Source organism: Microcebus murinus, chromosome 2 (genome assembly GCF_040939455.1).
Source record: "Microcebus murinus isolate Inina chromosome 2, M.murinus_Inina_mat1.0, whole genome shotgun sequence".
Lineage (NCBI taxonomy): Eukaryota > Metazoa > Chordata > Mammalia > Primates > Cheirogaleidae > Microcebus > Microcebus murinus.
The window spans coordinates 38,169,969-38,178,424 of NC_134105.1; the positions used below are offsets into that span (position 1 = coordinate 38,169,969).

At 59.1% G+C, this 8,456-nt stretch overlaps 1 protein-coding gene across 2 annotated transcripts; it reads right to left on the minus strand.

The window, feature by feature from the left end:
* Positions 1-2,134: 2,134 nt before the first annotated feature.
* DMRTA2 (DMRT like family A2) lies at positions 2,135-8,002 on the minus strand. Of its 2 annotated transcripts, XM_076010782.1 has the most exons (3): positions 7,674-8,002; positions 5,510-6,073; positions 2,135-4,288 (listed from the first exon to the last, which is right to left on the minus strand). In XM_076010782.1, exons 2-3 carry the CDS (start codon positions 6,063-6,065, stop codon positions 3,231-3,233), a joined length of 1,614 nt encoding a protein of 537 aa, XP_075866897.1. In that variant the 5' UTR covers positions 6,066-6,073; positions 7,674-8,002; the 3' UTR covers positions 2,135-3,230. The 2 variants fall into 2 exon arrangements, with proteins under 2 accessions (XP_075866897.1, XP_075866896.1); XM_076010781.1 differs by having other exon boundaries at positions 5,510-8,002.
* Positions 8,003-8,456: the final 454 nt, after the last annotated feature.

Here is an 8,456-nt window from a genome sequence, read left to right on the forward strand (position 1 = left end):
CCCAGTATGTGAGACCCTGGGCAGGTCACTGCGGGGCTCTGCGCCTCGCTCTTTCTGACTGTGGGCAGTGGGTCAGGGCGCGCCTTGGGCAAAGGACTTTGCCAGGCGCCAGCCCTGGGCTTCCATCGCAAGGCCTGGACCACAAAGGTGCAGGACCCAGGAAGAAAGGGACTTGGAAACCCCACTACCCCACCCCAAACTCCCACCGCTCACGAACCACTCCCCAGCTCTGCGGAAGATGCTGACAGCGCGGGGATCTGGGCCTCATATGTTCGCGAAGGCCCTTCTAGGCCAGCAAAGACAGCCTCATCAGAGGAGGAGGAGAAGGGGGGCGGAGGTGCAGAGGCAAGGAGATAGATCCAGGCTGCCTGGATGGTTACACAAGTCCCTGAACCGCTTTGGAACTCGGTTTCTTCCTCTATAAAGTGGGGTTAGTAATAACTCTCTGGATTCTCCCCAGTTTGCTGTGAGGATAACCCTAAATAATAATCTTGAAATCTGGCTGTGTGGGGTGGCTCTTGCCTACAATCCCAGCACTTTGGGAGGCCAAGGATTGCTTGAGGCCAGGAGTTTGAGACCAGTCTGAGCTACATAGAGAGACTCTGTCTCTGTGAAAAATTTAAAAATTAGCGGGGTGTGGTGGTGCAGCTCCTGTAGTCCCAGTTACTCCGGAGGCTGAGGTGGGAGGATCGCTTGAGCCCAGGGGTTTGAGGTTTCAGTGAGCTACGATCGCTCCACTGCACTCCGGCCTGGGTGACAAACTCTAAAAATAATAATTTTGAAATCTATGAAGCTCCAGATGTTTTTCAGAATTAGCAAAGCAAGCCCACAGGCCACCCCCTCGGGTCTGGTCTGAGCACAGTCAGGGACAGAGTTGCCTCTGGGGACCCAGTGTAGGTCCATCCCGAAACCAAGGGACCCAGACCAATCTTAGCTTCATCTCGGTTGCAGTGGGAGCAGAGGCCCGGGATGGGGCGGCCAGAACCGCCTGGCCGAGCGAGGCCTCCGAAAACCTGGAGTGGGGGGAGCACGCTGGAAGCAGCAGCGAAGGACAAGAAAGTTCACACTTCTACCAGCTCCCTCGCGCTGTCTCCCGCCTTCATTTCTTCCTAACTGTTCTCTCTTTTCTGTCTCTTCTCTCTCTCTCCTTTCCTTCCCATCTTCACTCCCTTTCGCGACCGGTCTCTCTTGTATCTTTCTTCTGTCGCTCCTTCTCCCCCCACTTCCATCTCATCTTCACCCTCGCACTTTATAACCAAACAGCCAAACCCCCTTTCCAATTAAAGTGGAATTAGGCAACTCAATCAAATTAGTTCCCTATTAAAGCCCTTCTTTATTAAACCGTTTTCTTGTCCTGCTATTAAGTTTCACCGCCTGGCGGAACTCGAGCGGGCCCCAGAAGTTTACCTTGGGATATCGTCGGGCCTAGCCAAGGGGAGGAGGCACTGTTTTTCCTGGAGAGGGGGAGTCACCGTGCGGGGAGCGGGAGGGACGAGAGGCTGGAGGAGGGGGTCGGCCCAGGACCAGCTAATTTGCTCAGCTCTGAGTAAGGAGAGAAGGTGAAAAGGGTGAGGGCTGAGGTCTGGCTGGAAGGCGCATCCTCACGGCCACTATCGGATTACACTGCTTTGGGCGAAGGCACCACCCGCCACCCCCACCACCCCAAAATTACTCGCAGGCCTCAGGTCTCGGCGGGAGAACTGTAGCAGCTACCCCTCCCCAGCGGTCGCCTCCACTGCTTACGGTTCCAAACCCCTCTGAGAAGGAAAGCTCTCGCACGGTTGGACCACGGCTGTGCCCAAATCTGCGACCTCCTTCCTTCCGGGGAGCGGGAACTGGGGCGCCAGCTTTGCCCAGTCCCTGTGAAGTCTCAGCCCGAAATCCGGGGACAGAGAGAACCTGCAAGGCCACCCCTCCGCAGCCCGCGCGCCCAACCTGGGGGTATGCAGGGGGCGTCGCTCCTCCAAGAGCTCAGAGCCGCTCGCCGCTCGCCGCTCCGGTGTCTGGGGCTCCACAGAAGTTTCCTTCCCTAGTACCCCCAAGGGTTGACCACCTGCGGGACCGCGGTCAAATCCCAACTGGGAAATCCAGACCTTTCCTCCCGGCAGCTCGAGGGGCGGGACGGGATTCGGTGTTGTTTTCTTAGAAAATAACATTTATTTCTAGCTCATATCTATGCAAAGAAAAGCACAAAGTGCTGCTCTGCAGCAGCGTCTTCTGCTGCCGGCCCTTCAGCCAGGGCGTTTGGCGAGTCCCAGGAGGCGAGGATGGGCCCGCAAGCGGGCGGTTCTGGCTCAGTCGCTCTGTTCCTGCTTCAGCGCGCACCTTGACGGCTCCTTAGGGAGAGATCGGCCGCAGGCTTGAGGGGCAGGTGGGCAGGATTCGTCCCGAGTTTACAATATATTTAATCTATAAACCTGATAAGTACAATGCGCGCATAGTCTAATTTTTTTTTCAATTTTGTCTTGTTTTTGAATGTTTTTCACGTTAATACCGAGGTCACCTACAGATTACAATTAATAACTTAGAATTCCATTTTATAACATTATACACTGGCTTGTATATATATATGTATAGATTATATATAGATTTATACATATATAAAAACTCACACTGCACCAAGGAAACCCATGCTTATTGGCATAAGCAACAAAGAGCGACAAATACCGCAACGAGGAAAGTGCACCTTAGAACTTGTTTCCTTTTTTTTTACAATTGATATCGATATATATGTGTGTCCCAAAGACTCGACTCAGTGCCAAGAGATTTATACATCCTAAATTTATATTTGTTAGAGCGAATATTTAAAATTTTTAAAAGGGGATCTGGGGAGACACAGAAGAGACTCTCGGATTACCCTGCCATCCATGAGCGCAGGCGGGCGGGAGGAGTGTAGCTAAAGGAGCCCCAAGAGCGTGCGCTGCGGTCGCAGCCTCTGAATTCACGTGAGTTCCCAGCCTTTTGAAAAGGGGGCTGGGGGACTGCGGAGAGGGGGTAGGGCACGGAGCAGGAGGATCCAGGCCACGCACCCTCTCCGAACACACCTGCACCTGTAGCTGTTCCCCCTTTGCTCAGCCCTCCCCACACACCCTCCAAAACAAAAACAAAAGCCACCTTGAAATAGGAGGACCCCTAGCCAGGCCGCAGAGAGCGCGCTGAGCGAAGAGGGCCCAGCGGGGACAAGGCTGGGGTTCCTGTTTGGGGGCCGCCCGGCTGCCAGGCCCCTCGCCTTACTGCTTCTCAGGGGCGCCATTGACCATAGGCCCGTACAGGCCGCCGCCGTAGGCCGGCTCCTTGTGCACCGCCGCGGCGGCAGCGGCCGAGCGGTCGCGCATGAGATCGCTGAAGGCGTAGTCCATGGGCGGGCGGAAGCCGAGCGTGGGCACCAGGCCGGCGGTGGAGTAGGGCGCCATGAAGGCCAGGCCGCGGCTGTGCGCCGCCGCCGCGGAGTAGGCCAGGCGCAGCGGGCTGAGGCCGAGCGGCGCGCCCAGTGGGTAGGCGCCTGCATCCGCGCCGAAGTGACTGGCGTTGGGCTGCAGTGGCGAGAAGGCCGAGCGGCTGCTCAGGGAGCCCAGCGCCCCCGGCGCCATGGCGCCCGCCAGCAAGGGTCTGTGGTGCGGGGGCGCGGCTGGCCCAGCCTGCAGCGGCGCGGGCAGCCCCGGGCCCCCTGCGGCGGCGGCTTCGACCCGGCCCGGCCACGCGTCCTCGGCAGCTGCTGCTGCACCCACGGCAGCCTTATCCGGGGTCGTGGCAGGGCCCAGGCCGGCCGCCAGGCCTCCGCGGTGGTGGTTCAGCACCTGCTCTATAGCCTGCACCACGTCGCCGCCGCAGCCCTGCAACACCAGCTCCAGGACGCCTCGCCGGTGGCCTGGGAAGACGCGCGTCAAGATGTCCAGCGGCGTCCGCTGCCGTTGACCCGGGCCTCCGCCTAGCCCTGGCGCCGGCGCGGCCTCAGCCTCTTCTTTGTCAGCCTCCGAACCGGATTCAGAGCCCAGAGGGCTAGCGGAGCCCGGGCTGTCCTCCTCGCCTCCGCCACCTCCAGGCCCAGCACTGCCTGGGCAGCTGCCACCTGCCTCCTTTGAGGCCCGGGCCAGGGGTGACCCCGAAAAGGACTCGCCGTCGCCATTCTCTGAGCCTGAGCCGGGCCGCACCTCCGGGGACGACGTCCCGGGACCCGAATCTGCGCCGTCGGGTGATAAGGGCTTCACGGGAGGCGGCTGCGGGCTGCCCGTGCGGCCTGCCTGGAGCAGCGTCTTGGGGAACAGGTCAAACTTCTGCAACTTGGCCTCTGGGATGGGAGAAAAGGGGATGTGAGGAGCAGTTGACGAGAAGACAGCACCCACAGCAACTCAGTCCTTTGGATCTTAGTTTCCTCTCCCTCTGAGCCCCACAACCTCATTCAATCCGAGGGACTCCAGTGCCCCTTTCTTTTTGCTCCAGCATTCCTTCCTCTCTGAGCCCGTACAGCCCAGTCTCTCTTCCCCTGACCCCAGGGCTCCCTCTTGTTCTATACTCAGAACCCAGACCACTCGTGCCACCCTGGAAACTCAATGTCCAGTGCTGCTCTTCCCACATCTGTGCCCCGACACCTCCACCCTTAACCTCCTTCCAGTCCTGCCCTGCCCTGGAGAAGTGGCCGGGCCCAGGGTTCAAGCAGGAGCCGATATAACTTCTACCTATACCGCGTACTAGAAGAGCCCACTCCACACCTGTGATTCCAAGAGCCAACCCTGCCCTGGGCAGCCTAACTTGTAAGGAAAGGCTCCTTGAGTATCTAGGAAGTCCCAAACCTCTCTACAGAAGTAGAACTCCTATTTCTAATTCACCTTTTCCAAAATTGAGACCTAAGAGGTTTGAGAGCCCTACCCAGAAAGAGCCACGGGAGTCCAGAAGGAGAAGGTGGGGCTAGGCCAGGAGTAGACAGGGAAGAGGAAAGGGGATCTAGGCAAGCAGGAGAGTTCGTACTCTGATAAAACCAGGATGAGCGGGTAAAAGAAGCTAGAAACAGGGAGGGCACAGCATGCGGCTGTCCAGGGAACAAGAATGAGAGCGTCCCCAGTACCTAGGGAAAGTAGTGCGGACGGGGTTGGGCGCTGGGGGGACAGAATTTCTGAAGAGAGTTGGAAAGGAATGAAGGGAAAGGCGGTGTGTGGAGAAGCGCAGAGTGAAGGAAAAGATAGGACGCACGGGGTTCCACGCTGGGGAGCAGATGAAACGAAGTGAGCAAGGAAGCAGGGACCTGCCTGCATTTAGATAGAGAGTACGATTAAAGTCATCTACATTTGGTCCCGCAGTAAGAGAAAGGAGTAAAGTGCAAATGCTCCAAAAAGGAGAGAAAAATTTTGTCAATGCTCAGTATCAGGGGCCGGGTGAGAGGCGAACTTCAGCAATCGGGGCGTTTGGAGGAGATTCTACTCTCCTACTCCTTCTGTACAGAAACAAGTCCCTGGGCCGCGCACCCCAGGGCTCTGACCCAGCTCCCCTCCCCACGGCTCGACCCGGCTCTCACCTGCGCCCCCTGCGCCCGCTGCGCTGCCTCCGGTCCCCGCGGGCGCTCCGGCTCCCGGGCCCCCGCCGTCAGCGGCGCACACAGAGCCAAAGACCTCGTAGGCTGGCCGTGGTGGGATGATGCCGTTCGCGGCCGCCAGCGCCAGGCCCTCGGCAGTGCCGTAGAGCAGCTGCAGCTCGCGCGCCTCGTTCTCCTCCTGCGCCTGCTGCCTGCGCAGCGCCACCTGCGCCGCCATGACGCGCTGGCGCTCCGCGATGAGCGTGCACTTGGCGCACAGGCAGTCCTTCCAGCGACAGTAGCGCTTGTGGCCCTTGAGCGCCGACACAACGCCATGGTTGCGGCAGCGCGCGCACTTCGGAGTCCGCGGGTACTTCTCGGCCGCCCGCAACAGCAGCGGCGGCGCCCTCAGCAAGCCGCCCGCCACGCTCACTGGTAGCGACGCAGCCGCTGCGGCGGCCGCCGCCACCGACGCCACTGACGCCACAGGCGGCCCCGTCGCTGTCGCCGCCGCTGTCGCCGCGCCAGGCACGCTGGGCAGCTCGGAGCGCAGCTCCATGGCAGGACCTGACGTGGAAGGTGGGAAAGGGGGAGAGACCGGGTGAGGGGCACACCGTGCGCTCGGCTAAAGCGCAGCCTCGAAGAACCCACACTTAGAAATTTTGGCCGCAGAAGTTTGGCTAGCGGTTGCCAAATTGTTGGGAGAAGGTGCAATCGGAACCTCCTCGTGAGTCCGAGCTCCTCCACCCCAGTCCCACCACAGCTGCTCTTATATCTGATATGCGCCAGGTGTAAGATTTCGTTTGAATCAGTGGTTCCGCTGGAAAAAATAAAAAAGACATATATAAAGTTTGAAAGTCACAGGTTCAGGTGGATGTAACGAGGATTTGAAATAGAAAATATTATATTACCCCAAAAGCTTAGCTTAATTGGGGCGAGATGGGTAAGAGAAATGTTTGCTCGACTGGACTCGGATTAGAGAGAAAATTTTGGCCCGACAGTTAGGCTAATGCCAAGGGCAAAACAAGAAAACCCGGAACAAAACTTTCGGGTTGGTGGAAGGGCGAAGAGAAGGAGAGAGATGTTGGGCACAGAGTTGAGCTGGTTGTGCCGGGATTTTGTGTGTTTGTTTGGTGGCTGTTTTTAATGCGGGTGGGAGCTGGAGAGTTCGGGAGAAAAATCAGAACAGAAAAAAACCGGAACAGAAAAAAAAATAGCTTTAGGAAGTGGAGTGAGGGTTAGGAAACAACCATCCAACTCAGGGGCAAAGTTAGGCCCAGTGGTCCTGGGACCTGTAAAAATGTGAACTCTAGAAGTTCCACGGTGCGGGCCTCCAGAGAATGGTCGTGGAGCTGAGTTTAGGAGGCCTGGGAAGGATTAAAGAGAATATTCAACCAAAGAAACTTTCTTTGGATAGGCAAGCCAGCCCAAAGATTAGCTTGATGGGCCAGGGAAACAGCAAGAAAACAGCTGATTTGGAGTGTCTGGGACCCAGGGTCTACCCGCGGGAGAGGAGAGTGTGTACGAAAACAGACCTGCAGGCAAAGGCTACAGGTGGGGATAGGGTTAAACCTGTGGTGCAATTTTTAGCGTTGTAGTCTGGAGAAGTAGTCTGGGAGGAAGAAGTATCCTGCGAAAAGTTAGGCATTGCGGGAGGGGGTCTTTTTCGGTGACCACCTCACACTGTCCTCCCCTCCCCTCCCCTTCGGGTTTGGGGACAGAATCGTCAGACACGCCCTCCCCATCCTGGGGCCCCAAGGGACCTCGTTGGAGCGCAGTTTCCTGCGTTCTGGCCCCGGAGTTGGGCTCCTGGGACTTGGATGGCCCGGTAGGCCGCACCAAGACAGGGGAGTCGCCTTCGGAACTGGCCATGAACGGACACTAGAGTCCCACCCGCGCCACAGCCCCAGAAGGCCTAATCAGGCCCAGCTCCCCGCTTTCACCCGGTCTCCTTGCTCCCCCACCCCCACCCCGTCCCCGTCACAGCCCGGGACAGAACCCTGGGGTCTCTGTCCTAGAACCCCACACCTCTTCTCCATGAACTAGGACTCTTCCCCCAGACCCCGAGGGCCGCGCAGTTCCCAAGGCCGGCTAGGCCCAGGCCTCCTCAACAGGGGCCGCAGACCAGGTCTCCTCCCTTCTCTCCCAGCGGCCCTCAGCTACCTGCCTTGGGCTCCGGAATCCTCCTCCTCGGCTGGCGCCGCACACGCCTCCCAGCTCCGCTGGCGACTCTGGCGCTCTTGGCCTCTTCCCCTTGCCCCCGGCCCCTTATCTGACCACGTCACCCTCTTTCAGTCACCATGTCCGAACTTCCGGACCCCCTCAGAACGCAGCGCAGTCCAACCCTCCCGTCAGAAATTCGGAGCCGGAGGCCAGTCTAGGGGCCGGCTGGTTGGAACCGCGACCCGGCTCTCGCAGTGCTGCGTCCCCTCGCGGTGCGCGCGGGACGATGCGCGCAGCCGGGGCCCACTTGCCCGGCGCTGCCAGACTCTCAATGAGCCGCTCGCCCGCTCTATTGTTGCTCCTTAGGGCTCCATTAGACAGAATTGGACAACAATGTGGCGCCTGCCATTGGCCAGGGGAGGCAGACGACGCTCTGATTGGCCGGGCCCGCGCCCGGGGAGCCCCGCATTCTGCAGAGTCCGAAAGATTCGAAACTCCAAAAGCTCCACTGTGTGCCTCGGGAAGGGGAGGGGGCGCGCCAGGGAAGGAGTGGAGGAAAGTGGGTGAGGAGGAGCGTTGAAAACATCGTGACAAGTAGTTTCCGTGCGCCCGAGAGCGTGTGAATTGCTCCTAATTACCGTGTCCGGTGCGCCTCTCTACGTAGACGTGTGTAACCCCTCGGCTTCTGGGGCGCCGGCTCCGCTGCGCCGCTCTCCCTGGCCGGGGGCGCTTGGCAAAGCCCGAGCTTCCCAAGTAGCCCTGGCGCCCTGGGGCGGGATGGGGGCAG

Excerpts from the sequence above, each read along its gene's own strand:
- DMRTA2 (XM_076010782.1), bottom strand. The coding sequence starts at position 6,065 with ATGGAGCTGCGCTCCGAGCTGCCCAGCGTGCCTGGCGCGGCGACAGCG. Across the intron at positions 4,289-5,509 it reads AGCGGGCGCAGGGGGCGCAG|AGGCCAAGTTGCAGAAGTTT; the intron begins GTGAGAGCCGGG and ends CTCCCATCCCAG.